Source organism: Lycorma delicatula, chromosome 12 (genome assembly GCF_047948215.1).
Source record: "Lycorma delicatula isolate Av1 chromosome 12, ASM4794821v1, whole genome shotgun sequence".
NCBI lineage: Eukaryota > Metazoa > Arthropoda > Insecta > Hemiptera > Fulgoridae > Lycorma > Lycorma delicatula.
The window spans coordinates 15544756-15567482 of record NC_134466.1 but is presented as its reverse complement, the minus strand read 5'-3'; the positions used below and the strand labels follow the sequence as shown (position 1 = coordinate 15567482).

General features: G+C 29.8%; 1 protein-coding gene across 1 annotated transcript in view; it reads left to right on the top strand.

Annotated features, from left to right (window-relative positions):
* The window catches only part of dally (division abnormally delayed protein), a 386150-nt gene that overhangs the window by 358421 nt on the left and 5002 nt on the right, over nucleotides 1-22727 (top strand). The window contains exons 5-7 of the mRNA XM_075379536.1: nucleotides 8744-8883; nucleotides 15279-15443; nucleotides 22426-22552. Of these exons, the coding sequence (XP_075235651.1) occupies nucleotides 8744-8883; nucleotides 15279-15443; nucleotides 22426-22552 (432 nt within the window). The remainder of the gene's footprint in view (nucleotides 1-8743; nucleotides 8884-15278; nucleotides 15444-22425; nucleotides 22553-22727) is intronic.

Below are 22727 nucleotides of genomic sequence, written 5' to 3'. Positions count from 1 at the left end.
TGGCTTATCCTCCCCACCTTTTCCGGCAGCGGTGAGAATTGGCGGCAATAGAGTCGATTACGCTGAATTTATTATAGTGTAAAGGGACTTCCTGCTCACCCTAGTTCTGAAGGCTTGAAAGATTTGATTGATGCAAGAACTCAAGCCGATAGACGGTTTGAAGCCCCGTGAAGTTTTCACTTGCTTGTTGAAAAACCAAGAAGTAGATGGCGAACTTTTAAAGATAATTATCATCGGTAACGAATCGCATTTTCAGCAGCGCGGTTCGTCAGTAAACAAAATTGTCGGATGTGGGACATAGAGAACTCTTCCGTGATTTACGAGTAGCGTTGTATCCACAACCAGACATTGTTTTGTGCGGATTTAGGATCGGGTTGTACTTTTTCGAGAAAGAGACCGGAAATCCAGCAACAGTATGAATTATGAACGTTACTGCTACACGATAAACAATTTTTGTTTGGCCTCAAGTGGACGATATGGATCTGAAAGACGAGTCAGCTAGTTCGTGTAAACTATAACAATGTAGGAACTGACTGATTTGTTGCGAGAAAATTCCCTGCCCGGTCTCATGTTACGCAACGGCCACATAGGTCTGATTTGACATCATGCGAATTTCCCTTTTGAAGGGTTTGTGAAATCTTGTATTCGTATCGACAATCCGCAAAAATTTTCTGATATCAGGACAAAGATTCGACGCGTTGTTGACGAAATTGAGCCGCAATTATATAAAAGTTCATCGAAAGAGGAAAAATTTGCCCAAAGAATAGCCAAGGGTGGGGGGGGAGGGGCATTTGTCTCATTTTTGTTGTGTTCTGCAACATTTAAACGAAGTAAGTAAACTTTGTATTAAAATTAAAAAAGTTGTAATTTTTGAACAAATATTCATTTTATTGAGTATTAAATCTTGAGTTTATACATTGCTGTTCATAATACGCATATAATATATTCCAACACCGTAAAATATTCTTGATTGGCGTTGGTATTTGTCGTCAAATATTTATTACTTCGAAATAGTACTGCTGTGTAATAATAATAATCTCGTACATTGTGTTAACATATGTTCTCTGAACTGTGAACTAAATGTTATTCATGACCTTGAAGTTGTTCTGTCTGTACGGGCAGCAACCTGCTTCCTTGCGCCATGCCGTTTGTAGTAGAATGCATAACAGACAGTAACGCGTGCAATGGTATGCAGTGCAGAAATCCTTCACAAGTTTTCTACTCCCTTCCCTTTTTTTCTGGTTCGTTTTTTATTATATTTATTGTAGCTCTCGCTTTACCTATCCCTTCGAGTGAATATAATGTTAATTATTTTATTTAATTTTAATTATATTTTAACTATATCTGTTGAACCGAAAGAAAGGTTAGATTTAATTTTATTAACGTAAATGCTTTTCTTTATTTTTATTCGCATTTATTAATTTTGCAGTCTTGAAAACCACAGAGATGGGGTTTTGTCTGGTTATCATCTCTATATAGTTTCAATATTTTTTCTACAGCTTTTTCTTTTTACTGTTTAGCCTCCGATAACTACCGTTTAGATAATTCTTCAGAGGATGAATGAGGATGATATGTATGAGTGTAAATGAAGTGTAGTCTTGTTACATTCTCACTCAGTTCGACCGTTCCTGAGATGTGTGGTTAATTGAAACCCAACCACCAAAGAACACCGGTATCCACGATCTAGTATTCAAATCCGTGTAAAAATAACCGGCTTTACTAGGACTTGAACGCTGTAACTCTCGACTTTCCAAATCAGCTAATTTGGAAAGACGCGTTAACCACTAGACCAAACCGGTGGGTTCTACAGCTGTATATTAACCTTTATCATCATAACGTTCATTATAAAAGAGATTTTCATTAAAATACAAGTGTTCAACCGATCAAAGGCCTACTATTTTCAACCGCTGACCGATCAGAAGCGGGTATTATTTTAACGTATCAGCTGTTTTTACTTGCACGAAGTAAAGGAAGTACTGTAATCGCGAAAAATTTCGGTTTTCAGATTTCAACGGAAATATCAATTTTGACTAGTTTCGGCGTGATGTCTGTACGTACGTACGTATCTATCTCTCATAACTTAAAAACGATTAGCCGTAAAATGTTGAAATTTTGTATTTAGGACTGTTGTAACATCTAGTTGTGCATCTCCCCTTATAATTGCAATCGACTGGGCCAAAAATATGTATACAGTCAGACCTCTAAATAAATTTCGGTTTTGGACTTTTTCTTAACTGCAGTAATAAGCTCTCATCGAGAGATTTTCAACGATATATCATACGTAGTACTTATTTTCATTGGTTCCAGTGTTATAGTCAAATGAAAATGAATTTAATATTTGGATCTTGCAAGGGGAAGGCACATTGGTTCGAATCCGACTTCACATATATATATTTATATTTTTTTAACGTTTTTGTTTTCAATTGAAATATTTTGATTTATTAATAATTATTAACCTGTGATTGTAAAAAAAATAACAGCAAATAATAATTCAATAACAATACAAAAAAAAAAATATGAAAAAAAATTAGAAGTTATTAGCGAAATAAAATTGTACGTACTTTTCTTTTTAATTCAAAAAAAAAATTACAATCGGAGGTTAATAATTATTAATAAATCGATATATTTAAATTAAAAAAAAATTTTTTTTAAATATACCTATGTGTATGAAGTTGGATTCGATCCGACACGTTCTCACTTTAACCGCATGGCAAACACAAAAATAATATATGAACTAATATAAAATGCTGATATGGACACCACAAAAAAATGTGATACAATGTGGTGTCCACCGCAATGAAATTGTTAACTGTCCACTTTATTAAAGAACTGGATGATTGTATCTGACTGTCAAATGAAGTGCAGTAAAAAATGTGGATATGTATAATTTAATAGACTTACAAGGAAGTCATGTGGTGTGCACTCATATTTATTTAACTTCAATTGTAATCCGATTTAGTAGTTAACAAGCATAGGTTAATTTGAAAGTACACAGATTATAAATAACTAAGTTTCTATATTACACTGTTTATTCTATTGTTAATTATGTCGGATTCTTAGGAAAAAATGTCCCGATATTAAAAAAAAAAAAAAAGGCAGAACTTACGAGTATAATTGTATAAATCAAATTTTCACTTGCCAACAATTTAAAAAATGTAAATCCTAGTATTTTCGGAGCTGTTACTCCATCTTCAGGGATTTTCTAAAAGATGTTAATTTAACACCTTCAAATCAATAATTCAAATTCAAATCGATAATCGATTTTAAAATTAAACTTCATATTCACAAACATCTTACAAACATTAGGTTACTGTCTTATTGACGTACGAATTAATTTTATTCTTGACGACCGACTATTATGAACATAACAGTTTAATTTTAAAAACGATTATTGATTTGAATTAAAATTAATATCCCTGAAAACCCCTGAAGATGGAGTAACAGCTCTGAAAGTACTAAGATTTACACTTTTGTCCGTTAGTGGAAATTTATATAAGTGTATTAATACGGACTGGGCAAATGCTTAGTAAATTATGACTATAACTTATTACTACAGAAATATATTGTGTAACGTATTTTTTGAAAAATTAAAAAAGAGATTCGTAAACATTGTATTCTGTCATCGATTTAAATCAATAATCTTAATATTTACTCAACCGTAGAAAACAATACGGAAGACAATTAATGGACTCTTGCAAAGTTTACGACACGAACCAAGGATCGGGCCGTAACTAACTTCGCACCCTTGCGTTGATGGGTATCATTATAGGTTCGTTGCTTAACGTACTATTAATTACTAAAAAAAGAAGTTAGGAATCTTGTTATAGTACATATGAATAAATACAAAATCAATAACTGGAAAGAATAACTTTTATCTTTGTAAATAAACTTATGTTAACATAAGTTTACATAATTGACTGCGTTCTGTTAAAAAAAAAAAATAATAATTTTTCTTCAATGACTTCCTTTTATCTATTTAAATTTGTGTCTATTATTTCGAGTTTGTTCGGCATTACTATTAACTATACGACCTGTATTACTGAAACTTATCGAACGAAATTATTATAACTAGACATAACTTAAATTCTTACTTAAACGATTTAAATCTCAACAACGTCTGCTATTTTCGTATTTGAAATGTTTATTATTGAATCGTACCCTCGTCGTAAATAAGTTCTTTGCATTTACTTACTCAAAATATATTCAGCTTTAGAAAAAAAAAAAATATATATATATATATAAACCGTTTCCTTTAAAAGAAAATGCGCAGCAAACTGGATTACAAATGTTATTTTGAAAAAGGAATTTTTCTCTGACAAAAAAGATTCATTGAAGTTTTTAAATACAAAGTTGGAAAAAAATTAAAAAAGTAAACCGTTTTAAATATCTGAGAGAAATAATTCAATCGAACATTAAAGACAGCAGAACCTGATGTGCGACACCACATTACTTCCTTGTACGCCTATTAAATTTCATATACACATTTTTTTTAAAATGAGTACATAAAATTTTATTTCACTAGTAACTTCTGTTTTTGTTTTATTTTGTTTTTTTTATTGTTATTATTGATTTATTATTTATTGTAAAGATTTTTTTACAATTACAGGTTAATAATTATTAATAAAACATATTTAAATTTAAAAAAAAGAAAATGTAGTTGGATTCGATATATGTGCCTTCTTATAAGATCCAAATATTTCATTAATTAAACTTTTATATGGCTATAATTCTGAAACCGATGAAAATAAGTACCACTTATGATATATCGTTGAAAAGCACTCGATGCGGGCTTATTACTGCAGTTAAGAAAAAGTCCAAAATCTAAATTTGTTTAGAGGACTGACTGTATACACATTTTTTGACTCAATCGATTGCAATCAAAAGGGGAGGTGCACAAGTAGATGTTACAACAGTCCTAAATCCAAAATTTCAACGTTCTACGGGTAATCGTATTTGAGTTATGCGTGATACATTCGTACGTGCAGATGTCACGCCGAAACTAGTCAAAATGAATTCAGAGATGGTCAAAATGGATATTTCCATTAAAATCTGAAAACCGAAATTTTTCGCGATTACGATACTTCCTTGTACTGTACAAGGAAGTAAAAAGCTAATGAAATTTTAGCGAATATAATGGAAAATGCAAACACGCTTACTCAAGGTATTTACAACAAAAACATCTTTATCAGTTAATAAAAAATTAAGGCATTATTATAAATTTGTGATAAAAGCAAAACATTATCGTGCAATCTGAATATTTAACTTTACATAAAGCCGGGCAATTAAAAAATCCCTTACGGCACGCTGGAAGGCGGAAGTAGACTTCACCGCTGTAAATTAGTGGATAAGAAAGCCGGCCACCGTGGCGCGAGTGGTAGCGTCTCGGCCTTACATCCGGAGGTCCCGGGTTCGAACCCCGGTCAGGGATGGCATTTTCACACGTGCTACAAATCATTCATTTCATCCTCTGAATCAGTATCTAACGATGGTCCCGGAGGTTAAGAGTAAAAAAAAATTTCACCATAATGTTAAGAAAAACTTCAAATTTATTATTACGACAATGTGAAAAAAATTTCACACGTTTAGCATACGTCAAGCCCCATCTTCTTACAATTCCAGCAACATTTTGGTCATCCCTTGCCGTAAGGGTTGGTCATATCAAAAGTAGTTTCAGACTAAAGTTTAGGTAATATTTAGAGGACTAACGACCACTTTAAACCGATTCGATACTGTGTCTATTAAGGGAGGTATGATTTTTTTTGGTCTTCGAAACCCCATTTTTTCCATCCTGTGGGCCAATAGTTGGTAATATCAAAAATTTTGCTTAGATAAGTTTTAGGCCCTTATCCAAAGAATAGTAGGAACTTTAAACGAATTTGATATTTTACTTAATAAGAAAGTTATAGCGATACTTTATTTTTTCGAAAAAGCCCCCCCCCCCCCCATTTCCTACGCCATTGTCTGATTTTGTCTATTAACGAACTCGACCGAGTTTTTGGGTGGTTATATTATTTGTATCCATTTGAAAGTGATTGGCGCAAATTTACGGCAGTTATCTTGTCAACAAGAAAGTGAAATATATATATGTAAACTTTTGAACTGACTGTGGTTTTGAGGCCTGGGGATGTGAAACGCGAAGGTATGTCGAAATTTTTCGGAAGTCGAATCATGGTATCCATTACAAGGTATCTTTCTTATGAAATCTACCTAAAAATAATGAAAAGGAAAATATTTGGCCAAAAAATCAACAATGGGATTCAAATATTAAAATGTAATGATGCAATTTATAAAAAGAGGAAAGGATTAAAAAAAACGATTCTGCTTTTACGGACATATTTTCTTCATATAATAATAACTTAATAATTAAAGTTCTGTTATTTAATAATAACAGAATAATTTAAAAAAATTCCGATTTTTTCGGCAGAAAAAAAGGCCAAACCGATTTGGTTCGTGAAAAAAAGAAAAAATACCTAAAAGAATGAAACGTTTTCGCCGATGACATTTTTGAAACAGACTTATTTAAGTTTTGGATGAATTTAGAAAAAAAGATGCAGGGAAGGAGAGAAATTAAAATTTGATACAGTATTTAGATGAAATATTTTTTGTAATTTTAACCGAGGGTTTCCTTCCTGATTATAAAAAAATAAGATCCGATTCCGAAAAGTAAAGTTTATATAAAATAATTATAATTTATATTTACAGTTTCAAAAATAATAAGCGCATACATATTGAAATTGCTTTTATTTCATTAAAAATTATCATTATTTGATCGAATTGATTGATCGATTCGCTTCACATAACCGTGTATTATTTTTGTTTGAAATGCGTGAAATTATTATTATATAGTAATCAGTGCGTTAACGCCTGATGTATTTAAGGTATGCAATACCCGCTATGAAGAAAGGTTTTACAGATTGCCTATTTATAATCTGTCGGCTTGTAAAATAGTATCTATTATTTTAAAAATAAAATAGCTAAAAACAAGCTTAGCACAATAAATTTAAAAAATTTTAACTATACGAGGACTTTGACTGGAATCAGTTAAAGTTGGAAAGACGAGAGGTTTGATAACAGTAAAAATTATAAACAATTTAAAAAGAAGTACAATCTATCAAGAACTAAAAACTTTTAGCTGTTGATAAAGAAGAATTGAGATTGATATGGTGAATAGGTTCTCCCTAAGGGAGTTTAACCATATCCTATGATGATGAATAAATAGAGACCACAGAATTTTGCCATTTCTAATTTATTTATCGTCCTTTATTTTTACTTATTTGAAAAAAAAACCTGCATATATTTCATATAATTTATTTCTTCTTATTTTTAAATGAATTTATTTCTGTATTGGTCTGATATTTTATTTATGTTTATTATAGTACATTGTTGTTATTATTAATAGCAAGTTGCAATTTATGATTGACATACGATAAATAAAAAATGTCTCAATATGGCATAAATGCTCATATATCTTGCAAATATAGCTTTTATTTATTGCAATAACTCTTATTATCTGTGATGTATAGTAACAATTAGTACTTATACTAATTGCATATTTACAATAAAACTATTTTATTCCTCTTTATTTAGTCACTCTCCTTCTTTAACTGAAATATATATAACTTCTTATATTCTCTCTTTCTCTCTGTGTATATATATATATATATATATATATATATACACACATATGTATACATATACATATACACATATATATATATATATATATATATATATATGTGTGTGTGTGTGTGTGTGTGTGTGTGTGTGTGTGTGTGTGTGTGTGTGTGTGTGTGTGTGTGTGTGTGTGTGTGTATGTAGAGAGAGAGAGAGAGAACTTATTTCAACTCAATATTGCTATCTGTTAAAATTCTTTCTGCATAAATAAATGTAAAAAAAAAAAAAAATAATGTATTTAAAATAGGTTAAAGATGTTGAGAATTTCAAATAATTTGTTTCATTAACTTGTCATAAATTTTGCTAGTATGCATTAATTTTGAAATTACTTTCTAATATAAATATTTAAAGTAATAAATTAAAAGGAATGGAACTGTGCCCTAAAATCAGAATCTAAAACCTTTTTTTCAACAAAAATGAAGTATTTTGAAGTTTATTTTTACTATTGTACAACAAAATCATGATTACAACTTTTATTAAAAAGAGGAAAGGTTCTGTTCAAAAATTAAAAAAAAAACTTTTTAACCATGTAAGTTTTATTACTTATAACCCATGTTTTTCATGACAGTGCCGTATGCTGCAGGATAGTGCAATCCTACAGTTGGAGGAAATTCAGGAAGATTTTTTAAAATTACACTTTTATGAGAAAACTTTTTTTTAATTTTATGGGCTTAACATTTTTATTTTTTTTATGAAACGTATGCTTTTCAAAATTATATTTCAGTATGTAAAATACTGAAATATTTTTTTTATTAATATTGTGTTGTAATTTATTTTTGAATATTTTAATTAGTCATAATTTGGATTTATTTTAGTTTTATTTAGTCGTGTTTTTTAAAATGTATTTATTCCTTTTTATCTGAAGCGTGAATGAAATGTTTCTAATTAATATAATAGAATATAAAGATTGAATAATTTTTTATTTAAATTTAAATTACATATAAATTTTGATACTTTCAACTTAGCATTAAAACAACATACAGAACGTTAATCTTGCTTAATGAATATTTTAATAAACGATAAATAATTTAATAATAAATAATATATATTTTAAATATTTTTGTTGCAGGTAAAAAAAGTTTGTGGTCCGAGTAAATTAGTGCCAGAAACTACTAGTCAACAAACTGCAACACAATTATTACCATCTACTGGTACAAGCGTTATTGTTCCGGGTGTTACAGTTAGTTCATTGGCCCAAGGACATAGCAGGTCAGTTATTATACTTCATTATAGTTTGGTTCTAATTTGTATACACGGTGGTCAGAAAATAACTAAAATTTTTCTGTTTACCGTGTCTTTTTAATCGAATTCATCTTTTCACATATGACGGCAGCACTGTCTGTAATATATACATATATGTATATATCAATATTCTCTGCCGTATTTTACATGTAGTTCAAATTTGGCAGCCGCGTAATTAGAACATATTTTATTATTAATAGCCATTTATTTTGTTTGAAATTGAAGACTGAAGGGATTTCATTAAATTTTGCATTAAAAATGGAATAAAGGACAAATAAGCAGTGAACATGTTAGAGAAGGCTTTTTTTTGACAAGAATGTTATGTTAATATCAAGGGTTAATAAGTGCTAGTAATGGTTTCAGAAATATTAAGACGACAAAAGAGTCGGATGTACTTGTGCATCAAAAACAACAAAATAAAGGACATTGTGATCAATAATTATCATTGGTCAGCATAAAATTTGTAACTGAAAATTTGGTTAAAACTAAAATTTGGGAGTAGGAGTTGCTGAATCTGAATAAATATTCTGAAACAACTCATCATGTAACGTTCATGTTGTAAAGTTACAATCCCTTAAATTTATTTGTTCCATCATTTGTGGAACAAATAATACAAGTAAGTTAGTACGTCTGTATGTTTGCTTATTCACATCTGAATTATATTGGGATGCTTGCTGTAAACCTATATTTGTTACGTAACAGTCAAATGATGTCATTTCATGTCAAGCCAGACACATGTAGCCGTGTCAGTCACATAATGAGTAATTCAACGTGATGAGATTTACTTCAGTATGAGTTTAGTTTTTGGTATGACTTGCCGTGTTCTTTAGTTGCAGTTGTGGTTTTATCATACACGTATAAAGATTGTTTCATCAGTGATGAAACAATCTTATAAAAGTCATAAATTTAGTGAAAGATTTTTTTTGACAGAACAACTTTTGGTATTATTTTATTGAACATCAAGATTTGTTAAGTTGTGCGCACGCGCGTGCGCGTGAGTATGTGCGTTTCCCACTGTGTTTTATTGCACTCCATGGTGAAACAGTTTTATGAAGTATTTTAAGCAATTAATTATTTATAAATTAAAACTTAATTATTTTTATAATTAAGTAAGTAGTATTTCTCTAACTTTTCAGTTTATTTTCATTCATTAAAACATTTTAATTTTTATAATGAATAAAAGTCGGGCTTGTAAAAATGTTCCAAATATTTATTGTCACGTTTGTGGAGAATTCACTACAAAAAGTCAATGAAAACCAGTATCAAATCTGCTGAAAACTGCTTACAAACATTATTTTGACTGTCCCTTGGGAGACTGAGATAAATCCTGGGCTCCACATATTGCATGCATCAAGCGCTACATTAAACTAAGCCAGTGGTTAAAAGGAAAAAAAGGCATTTGCCTTTTGGCATACCTATGATTTGGTGACAGCCTACTCACCATTTGCTTAACAAATGTTACCGGTTTCATTTCAAACAATAAAAGCAGTATAGCGTACCCAAACGTTCATTCTGCTATGAGACCAGTACTTCATGGTGTTGATTTACCGATTCCGATCGCTCCAACTTTTTGGAAAGAAATTTCTGATTCCCAGAAGGCCCAATCGATGAATCCTTAACTTCAGTAGATATTAATTACATCCCAGAAGAATCAAATACTGAACTTCACCTCATCACACAAGCAGAACTGAGCGACCTAGTTCATGACTTGTATTTGTCGAAACACCATGCAGAACTCTTAGGTTCACGTCTTAAAGAATGGAATTTATTAAATAAGGATAATAAAATTTCAGTTTATAGAAATCAAAACAAAAGTTTACTGAAATACTTTAGAAGAGATGGTCTAATTTGTTTCTGTAATGATGTTAGGGGGCTAATGTCTCAACAGAACATTAAATATGTTATTTATGATCAGCGTTTATTTATACTCTTCAAAAAGAAGCTTAAAGGCAGTGTTGTTGCATAACTCAAATAAGTTTTCTTTTGTGCTGATATAGCATATGCTGAAGGAATGAAAGAAACATAAGAAAATATGTCAAAAATTTTAAAAGCTATTAAGCATGATGAACTCTCATGGCGAATCATCGCTGACCTGAAAGCGATAGGGCTTTTTTTCAGTGGCCAGAAAGGGTTTACAAAATATATGTGTTTACGGGATAGTCGGGCTACAGATAATCACTATGCAGTTAAATACTGGTAAAAAAGAAATCAGTATACTCCAGGAAAGGAAAATGTTGTCAATATTCCCCTTGTCGTAGCAGATCGTATTATTTTACCACTTCTACATATAAAACTAGGCCTGATGAAGAATTTTGTAAAAGCATTAGATAAAGATGGAGACGGATTTAAATATTTAGCTGAGGTTTATTCACAATAAAGTGAAGCCAGATTAAAAGAGGGAGATTCATTGGGCCACAAATAAAAAAAACTGATTTGTGAAAATATATTTGACAGCAAACTGAATCCTAAAGAACTAGCATCATGGAAGTCATTCAAAAATATCATTACTGGTTTTCTTGGAAATAAAAAAGCTGAAAAACATGATCAGCTTATAAATGAAATCTTAGTGAACTACAAAAATTTAGGCTGCAGAATGTCATTGAAAATTCATTTTTTACATTCTCATTTGGACTTTTTCCCTTTAAACTTGGGTGAAATCAGCGAGGAACAAGGAGAAATGTTCTACCAAGATGTATTGCAGATGGAGCAATGTTCTAAGGCAGATGGGATGAATCTATGATGAGTGACCACTCCTGGGTGATAAAAAGAGAAGGGTTTGCTGAACACAAGAGGAAAATAAGAAACATGAAATTGAGATAAATGCAAATGTCTGCAAAATAAAGGTAGGAATTTTAATTGTAATTATTATTATTATTATTTTTATTTTTGTATTCTATTATTTAAGAAGTTTTAAAAGGTCATAACTAAAAATCTGAGGGTGATGAAGAAAAACTGATTTTATTTTAAGATTCACCATAAAAAATACAATTTAATTCACCTACTTATCTCAGTTCCAAATTTTTTTTTGTTGACCTGTGTTATCAAATAACTATTAGAGAAATGCTGAAGAAGTGGAAATCCCTTATGGTTCTGTAAAATAATTTTTACTGACATTTTGGGTTAGAAACAAGTAGAAGCAAAATTTCTTCCAAAACTTGAATTTTTTACAAAGGCAACATTGCAGAGCAATTGTTAACTGACATTGCTGATTATTCAAACGTGTGATAACAGATGACTAAATGTGGATTAACAGTTATAATATTGAAATGAATGTTGAATCATCCTGATGTAAACTCCCTGAAGATTAAGGAGGTAAAAAAAACATGTGAAATTCGATTGAATTTTAAGGTTTTTTTTACTATCTTTCTTTCATTACAATTGCGTCATCGATTATGAACTATTACAGCAAAATTATTCGGTCAACAAACAGCATTACTTAGTGTTTTACACCATTTAAATAATGCAATCCAAAAAAATGATTACAAATGTGGAAAAACAATTCTCGGATTTTGCACCACAATAATGCTGCAGTTCGCATTTCAGTATTAATTCAATTATTTAACAAAAAATTAAATTAAACTCTGCCTCTGTATTTTTCAAATGTGGCACCCTGCACTATTTTCTTGTTTTCTCTGATTAAAATAACAAATATTTGAGTTGATTAATTAAGTAAAGAAAAAACTGCTAAGTGATCTTAAAGCTGTATCAAAAAATGCTTGTCACAAATTTTTTGAAGATTGCAGGAAACAGGCATAAGTGTATCACACCTCTTGGAGACTAGTTTAAAGGAGATAATATCAGTATAGAAAAATAAATAAATTCTTTATGATAAAAATTAAAATTTATGTTGTTTTTTTATTGCACCTCATATATATGTGTTGAATTAGTTTAAAGTAGGTGACTCACCTAAAACACTTTATAATACCTCCTATTTACTCTTAACTAAATACTAATTAATACTATAATATTAATTTTTTAGTATTGAAGCTCTCACATTTTAGGGAAAGATTGCTGTCAGTTTCATTGGAATGTTTGATTAATTTCCATATAAAGTCTGTACAGAATCCTGTATTTCTCAACTTGACCGAAATACTATTTCTAATCTGAAAACTGATAACATTGCTAACTTTACTAATACTCTGTCATATTTGTATTCATGTATTACCACTTAATTTCTGATGGAATAGTTTGAAACATCATTTCAGCATCTTCTATTTTGATACGGAATTCCTCATATGGTGAGAGTATTTTATGTAATTTTATAAAACGCCTAGTTAATTCGTGTAATGACAAATTTTAAAATTGAGATGTACTCGTTAGTGTTGAGATAATAATGATGAATTTGTCAGTTAAATAAATTAAATTAAGACTAATTTTTTCTGAAAAAAAAAAAATTACACCTTATATGAACATAATTATGCAGTTATATGGTGTACACTTGACACTGAGGGTGTTCTGTTCTAAATATCATTGTAATAATCCAGTATTGTTTCTTTCCATTCAATACAAGTATTTTAAACAATATCAAGGTGAAATTTTACTTCTGAGTTTGTCTGTAATAAATAAACATGATCATTTTTATTTCCTTTAAATCATTTATTACATTGATTCTCTCATGTACATTTTTTTAGTTGTAGTCTATAAATGTCATGACTTTTGTGTAGTTGGATTATAAATTATGATGACTCAAAGATACTTTTTCTCTTTGGAAAAGAGCATTACATTCCAGAATCTCAAATATTATAAAATAACAAGAAAATTTGACAGCAAAATGTAAACTTTTCCGACTGCAATCTGATTGTTAAAACTTTTACCCTGTAGAAATTTTTGGGCATATAGGATATGTTTATGGCAATGAGATTATAAATGAATCTAAGTTAAGAAATGATCCAATGTCTTTATTGAATAAAGATCAAATGCTCACAATTAAGGTCGTTTATGATTACTCTTTCTTGTGATTGAAAAATTAAATAAAAAATTGACGTTGAATTCTAATGATTCACTATTGATCAGCTTATTTTCTCAGCTTTCTAACATGAAATTGTTATTTAACAAGTTGGGAATAAATATATTTATGATAATGGATTACACGAGTGAAGTGCAGTTTTTAGTTTATACAAAGGAAAGAATGTTAAATTTCTTTATCATATTATGATGAAACACATGTCTGTTGTAAAAATATTCAACGTATATGCCAATTAGTAATTTAGAATCATTTGAAGTCAGTTGTTTAAAACTGAAGAGAACAAATTCTCAGTAATGGAAAGTGATGGCGATCTTTTTCTGGGTCTAGAAAAGCTTGTGTTTCTTGTTAATTCTATACCGAGTGGAACCTTAAATGGTTTTGTCTTATCATACAAATCAAATTATCCAGTCTGTTGTAAAGCAGCATTTGTTTTACGATAATGCTCACTTATTCAACTATCCAATAAATATTTCAAAAATTTAACTAAGAATTATTCAAGTCCCTATCATACAGCCACAATCTTATCCCTTCAGTGATTTTTATTCTATAAACAAAAAGAATATTTTGGCATTAGACATTTTGGAAATGATCAGGTTAATTGCTATTTATTGGCTGTCAAAATTGTGGTAATTTCTAAAATAATGGAATGAAATGCTACTGATCACTTAATATGAAAACCATTATAATTTATATTGTAGCAATAGAGTAATGGTTTTGTTTTAGGAACCAAATAAATATTTTACACTTATTATTTGTTTTAATTTATTACAGCTGAATGATCAAGCAAAGTAAAATGGGTAGGTGGAGTGATCTAACCTAGGAAGAATCTTAGCACTAGACAAACAAACCCATCCAGAGGAAAGCTTGATGTCCCTTTTAGGGAGTTGGTACTCATACCACCAAAAATCTGTTAGAAGATTGAGGTATTTTTACCCAGATGGAGCAGTATATTAAATTCTATCAACTTTATGTTAACTAGGTTAAATGTATGTTACAAAAAATTAGCTTTTCCTCAAAAAATTATAGAGCTGTTTAAGAGAAGATATAACTTTCTTAAAGGAATGACCCATGTCTTTCCTGGAATTCTGTGGCAGAGAGAAATATCTAATAACTATTACTGTTTTGATTCTTACTTGAACTAATATATTAAGATATTACTCAAGTAATTTGTGTTTGTTAATGTAGAAACCTCATGAATTAAAAGTACCTGTACTATTATAATGTTACTTCCAATATTATATTTAGTTAATAAAGTATCGTGTTTGTGCATGACTGCATGTTACATGCTTCATGGTTTAAATGATATTATAGCATTTTTCCTTTAATACATTTGTCTTTGTGTTACTCATAAAATTTTACTTTGAAACAAATTTATTTAGCGTATTAATTTCAACAGGTCATCAGATGAACATTCACCTTTATTGGGAGTATTTTTACGAGCTTTGGAATCGACTCAGGCGAAAGGTTTCTTTGCTAATTTAGCTGAAGCGTTATGCTCCGATGAAAGTTTTGCTGAGACTCGTGATACTGCTGAATGCTGGAATGGACAACGTGTTGGAGAGTATGTGCGTTTTTTTATTATGTTTACTGATATAATTATGTGAATTACAGCATAGACTCTGTGATAAAATTCAAGTTTATGTTATGACATTGGTCTTAAATTGTCTGATCAAGTGAAACAAGGCTGTGATTTAACTTGACCTTTCGACACTTTTTCTGTTTACTTGAGACACGATTATATCCAAACATATTTTCTGATTTGTATGAAATTTTACAGCAAGGTTCTTTTCTATTAAGCGGCGTGATGTATGTGTTAAGATTTTTTCATAAAATTTTCATTTTCAGAAGTAAGACATATTTACCTTAGTAAAGGGTGAAGAAGATGAATGTTACAGAATTAGTTTTTATCACCAAGCCTCAAATTGAATATGTAGTTTCCCCTTCAATCATGACATTTACTTCTGATTACACTCTTATCTCTAGTGTATCTCTCAGTGGCTTTGTATATGATAACTCCATATTTTTCATCATGCTTTCACCTAACATTTGAGACCACTTTCCTATTTCATATTAGAACCTACTTTTCTCAGTACGCTATTAAATAATCACTGTTGTATTGTCTTTCAATTAACATGTTTTTATTATTTTCCTTTCGGAACCTTATTTTTGCAGTGATGATGAGAGGAATTATCTCCTTGACATTCATCAGTCTCTGATGTCAGTGTTCTGTAATACGATTAATTTTATTGTTGTTTAAACCTTCTACAAACAATAACAATTAACAATTATAGTTCACATTTATTTCCTATTTTAATTTTAGTTTTATTAATACAATTTCATTAGCAAACTCAGCCTGTCAAATTTAGTTCAAAATGAGTGAGTCTACTGTTAAAAAGCAACTAGTTAATGATAAACCAGTTATTCCAGTTGGAAAGTAATAAAAAAAAATTATAAAAATAATTTGTTTAATATTTTTATATTTCTCTAACAATAGAGTAAATCTATACTATTATATAAAGTCAAAGAGAAGGAGGAAGAGAGAGGGTTTATGTTTATTTGGGATAAAAAAAAAAACTACTCAATCAATTGCAAGCAAATGTTTTTTCATGTTTCTTGGCATAACTGAGAAGATTTTAAGATACATTTCAGCTCAAAAAATCTCCACTACTATATATATATATATATATATATAGTAGTGGAGATTTGCCAGTTGAAGCACAAACTTTAATAAATTGAATTAATGGACTGTGAACTGTGAGTCTTTATCACTATGTGAGCTGGTTTAAACTGAATGATTTAAATCAATCGAATGAATAATATTATAAAAATAATAGAATGAAATTTATGTTATATAAAATTAAATAATATTAAATAAATTTAAAAAAATTCTGTTTAAAAATAATGGGCTTCCTGTGGGAACTGCGAGTGAGGCTAGAGTGGTAAGGTATATGAGCACCTCGTCGAAGGTGAGACCAATCATCACCATAATTGGTAACAAACAGGGTGCCCCTGGAGTGCTGTTTTGGGAGGTGCAATGGAGTGGTCTTATAATATCTCTGCAAACAATCATCTGATTTTCAAAATTCAAACGGGGTATTTGTTAGTAGATTGAAGGCTAACTTTTGTGTACATCAAATACACTCTCGATCTAACAGATCATAGTTATTTGGAAATGTGAATATATATATATTTACTTGTTTGCTATCACATCACATGAGAACCAACCGACCAATTAGTTTCAAATTTGCAGGATACATTTGTGTTATCCCAGGGAAGGTTTTAAGCCATCAACTGAAGCACTAGTTCCCTTGAAGGTTAAGATATTAAAAATATTCATTATTTCTTCGCCCCCCAAGGAGGTGAAGTTGTAAATGAAAGATATTCATTAAGGAAAAGATTAGATTAATCCTTTTACTTCATTATCATATTTCTGCCATCATGGCAAAGAAAAAGTTATGAATTTTTGTTGTCAGAGTTGTGTGTACTTCAGTTAGTGTAGTTACTATTATTCATTCTCATAGTTACTAATCATTCATCTCATCCTCTGAAACAATACCTAACAGTGGTTCCAGAGGTTAAACAAAAAAGAAAAAAGTTATTATTCTATCTTTTGTAATTTAGTTTCTTTTTCGGCTTTCTGTAAAACCTGAATACTGTAATTATTATTTAACAGTATTATTCGTACAACCATAAGGATAACGTACAGTGTGGGGTCCAGTGGGTGGAGCCCTCTGGGTAGATGGGAATGCAACTGAAGCAAGCTCTCAGAGTATCCTTCCCCCTGGCAAATTGGGAATGGTGAGTTCTGTGGCCATGGGGTAAGCCCCAGGGAGCCCCTGAGTTGGCTACAGGATTTGCTTGGGCTGAACTGAGCTCCAAGGGTACAAGTTCTGGCGAGATGGGCTGGCTAGTATATTTGTAAATAAATGTAATGTTGTGAAGACTTACGAAAACAGTATGCAAATTTTTATTGGCGGTAAATATTATCTAATATTGATTACAGTAATAAGTTCCAGTTTGTGGTTATTCTGAAGTCAGATTTTTATATTCATTTTAATAAAAAATAAAGTAAAAAAGATTAAACTCTCTTTTTTTTAATAAGATTCAATAGACAGAAACAAAGCAAATAACTTAACTTAAAGAACAAACAGAAAAGACAGGTGCAGAGCTTCCTTTGAGGAAACAGAATTTATAACAAATCATCAAATCATCATCCAAAAAAGTAATGACAGCATATAAGAAAATTAATAAAACTAAAAATTCAGATTCCTATTGGAAACAATCAATTGAAGTCAGTATCTCTGAAAAAGGAAGCAATTAGGTCAAGAATCAGTAAGATGAAACTAGCCTATCGATTAAGAAAGAAGACCTAAAGTAAAAAGTTAATATCATTGAATGCTAAACTAAGACACTACATTACAGTTGTTTGCCCAAAGCTCTGTATGCTAACATTTAACAAGAAATTTCTAATCGATAAACTACAAACAAAAGAAAAAAGATTACTCAGTAAGATCCCATCAAACACAGAAAAGAATATAGAAGACACAATGATAAATTGTAGATGAACATAGAGAAAATATTGGATGCAATCAGTAAAGAAGACATATTCTGCGATATCCTTCAAAGAATGAACCCTACAGGCTGGCTTTTTTCATACTTTAAATATCTAAAACCTAATAACAAATGGATCATAGTAACTGAAAGAGACATAGAAAAACTGAAAATAACGTAAGAAGATAACAAAGAATGTTCACCACTGAAAAAAAATTGCAAAGCATCATAGGTTTCCAGAAAATACAAAAAGAATGGAACAAGTATACTTGGGCAGAAAAAGAAATGAAAGAAAAACACTGGGAAATGATGAAGAAGATGTGGAAAAAAGAAATTAAAAAGTTAATTAGTTGAATAACATAGTCCGTAGTGGTTAAAACAAAAAAAAATATTTATTTTTATTGTAATTTAGTATTTTTTATGTGACAATTACTTTAAAATAGTATAGAAAATGATCTATCAGTATTAAAAAAAAAAAACTTGTTACGGTTTAATTTTGAATTGTACTTGTATTTTTTTCTGTGTGTACTATACTGTATATTGTACATATTTATTTTTTTTTTGACGGCATATAAGAAACATTACCAAAAGTATATAAAGTCATGATGACATGGAAAGAAACTGGAATATTGGAAACAAAATGAGGGTTATAAAAACCTTTAAAAAAAAGTGAATAATAAGAGGTGAAAGGTAAGGTCAGCTGATAAAGGGTAATGTAAAACAAGAGCTAAAACTGTTTCCTGTTAAAAGTAGATATAGTCACGCAAACTATTCTTCCCCCACCAACAAAACAAACCCCCTTTTATACTCAATGAACTGTACTTAAGTTTAGAATAAGAAGGGTTGCTTCAGTTTTGAGGGGAAAAGTTGAGAGACTATGTGTGTGTGTGTATATATATATATATATATATATGTGTGTGTGTGTGTGTGTGTGTGTGTGTGTGTGTGTGTGTGTAACAGGGTTTTGTTAGTGCCAGGAAGTTATTCAAAGTTGAAATTGTGTTCAGAGCTTCAGATAACTAACCACAGTTACATGCTATATTTATGCTAAACTAACTAGAGGTATGCTCACAATTAACATGCAATATCCATGTACAAGTATATACAGGCTTACGTTGCGTTACTGTATTACCCTTGTTATGGTGGAATGAAATTTAAAAAAAACAGTTAATAAATATATCTAAAAAAAAACCATTAAAATATTTTATTGTTATAATTTAAATATCCAGTTTTTGATTAAAAATATTCAAATTATTTATTAAGCTTTAATTTTAACTTATTTTGGTGATATCTTTAACTAAATTTGTAGTGACAACTTAAAAACTAACATACAAATCAAAATCACTAAACTTATTGTGATGATGAAATATTTATTATGCATGTAAATACTCCTAATATAGGTTCTTACGTATTAACGCCACCGCAGCTATTGCTTTATTTAAAAACAAAGTAGTCAATCGGATTTCAGTGGAAAATGAACAGTCTCTTTATTAATTTTAATAAATGGTTATTTATATTTATTTATTTTATAAATATAATTTAATCAAACTTAACCTACGCTCGCTAATTAACAGGAGTGTTTTGATTATTTAAATAATAAATAATTGCAATAATTATTGAATTTATAAAATAAATATTCAAAAAAATTACGGTGTTAATTAGTCAAGGTTAGCGAGCGTAGTTTAAGTTTGGTTAAATTATATTTATAAAATAAATAAATATAAATAACCATTTATTAAAATTAATAAAGAGACTGTTCATTTTCCACCGAAATCCGATTGTCTTTAAATAAAGCTGTAGCTGCGGTGGCATTAATACGTAAGTACCCTAATATATAATACTCCATATTGGGGCTGCTTGAAAAAGTCAGAAAATTATTTAAAAAGTAAACCCTTTTTTAATTATAAACCAAACCAAATTTAATAAATATAACATTTTTCAAACTTCCATCATAATATTTTTTTAATCACTGCTGCAGCCATCATCAGTGACTTTCTTTTTCCTATTTAGCCTCTGGGAGTTACTGTCATGTATCATTTCAGAGGATGAATGAGGATGATATGTATAAGTGTAAATGAAGTATAGTCTTGTACAGTCTTAGTTTGACCATTCCTGAGATGTGCGGTTAATTGAAATCCAGCCACCAAAGAACACTGGTATCCACGATCTACTATTCAAATCTGTATGAAAGTAACTACCTCTACTAGGACTTGAATGTTGAAACTCTCGACTTACAAAATCAGCTGATTTGGGAAGATGTGTTCACCACTAGACCAACCCGGTGGATATCATCAATGACTGGTGGCTGATGTTCTCACTTGACATCATCAGATGATGGTTTTTTTTTTTTTTTTTTTGAGTTGGCAGACATATTTACAATACAGTCAAAAGGTTTGTTGGGTTTGAATCATTTAGTCTGTTCATTTAGTGTATTCTTCTTTCTGTGGTTTTCATATTTAAACATGAAGTATACAGAACATACAAAAACTGTGTAATAAATTTGCTGTTATGATTTGAATCCACTTTACCTTTAGATAGTGTTTGAAATACATGACCACCTTATAAAAAATAGAAAAAGATTATTAGTCAGTCAGGTGATGCCAGGTTGAGAACAGCAGCATCTATCACTGAGGATGGCCAAAAAAGTGACAAAATACTATGTGTGATTAAAGATTGTTATATTTCTTAAATTTTGTTTAGTTTGCTATTTAAAATATTTATGGTTTTAAATCAGAATAAGGTTTCATGATAAAAATTAGCTCTCAAATCTTGTTCAGCACCTGGTAAATATGCACCATATTTTTTTTTTAATAAAAGAATAATAAATTATTTTTTTTAATAAAAATTGTAACACATTTTAATGGGTTTTTTTTTTACAAATGTGCCTAAAATATATCATTCACTTGTATCAAACCAGGTAATCAGAAAATTTTTTTTACTGTATACCACAGTAATTTGATTTATGAGAAGAGACCTTTTTCAGTTCCTATTTTATAAAATTATTTATTGTCCTTAAAAATCTTCTAATAATTTTTTTATAATTAAAAATTTCCTTTTACATAAACAGTAATAGCTAATAATTTCATTCAACAAAAACATGAGTATATATATATATATATATTAAAATATTGACACTTTAAATATCATTATTTTGTATGCGCTAGTTATATTATTACTTTTACAAAGTTGAATCGCTGTTATTTTATGTATTTAAAATATTATGTTTATATGAATTAACTGGCCTCAAACCTCCATGTTAAGAGCGATAGGTCTCTCTGCCTTTTGTGTAGAAGGTTATGGGTTCATATCCCAGACAGGCTTGATATGTTACTGCATGATCCAACAATCATTTTGAATCGATTCATCCAACTTCTTTTGGTGCTTCTTGTCAGTCACAGAAACAGGTCAACTTCTGCTCAGGTTATCTTCATTCAATATTTGTTTTATCATCTTCTGATGCATGAAATTGTATCACCCACCAGCTTGGAGAAATTGTATCTCAGAGAAATGAAACTACTAGATGGCAGCACCTGTTGGTTTGTGCAACATTTTGTTCTCTTGTTACTTTCCAGTACGCATTACATTTTAGTCGACCCTTGTACAGTAGTACATAACGTGAACTTAATGTTCAGATTTTTTGTGATTCAAATGTTCAGTGCCCTATTTTAAGATGATTTAATTTATCAAATTAAAATTCATTCAAAGAAGATGTATTTCTGAAAATAGTTGAATGCATTATTATTAGTATTTACAGTTATGCACTTCTTGATCTCTGTAATAAGAATCCTTGATGCTAATTATACTTTTTATACTCCTTGTAGCCTTGTTAAACATCTCATAAGTGTTTTCTATCTAGGCTTTATGTCTACTGATAATAGCATTAATTAGATTCATACTGAACTTTTGGATATTATAAGTATATATTAAATGAACATTTAATTTGTATACTGTTTATATTAAAAAAAAATCATTATAATGTAATATTTGTTTAGGTATACAAAGACACTTGTGAGGCCAGGAGTTGATGCGCAGAAATATAATCCTGAGCTTGTGTGGATGGAATCAGACCCAGATCCAACAATTCGTTCTTTGAGTGATAAATTGAGACATATTAGACAGGTAATTTTTATATCTTCTAATATTTGTTTGAATTTCTTTAAAAATGGTTTAAACTTATTGAAACAATAAAAATATTACAATAACCTTATTTAGTAGAATTGGCCCATAAAAAGCAGTGTGAATCATTTCAGTGTTTTGAATCGGTCATATGATAAACATCACATTTAGAGAGTAT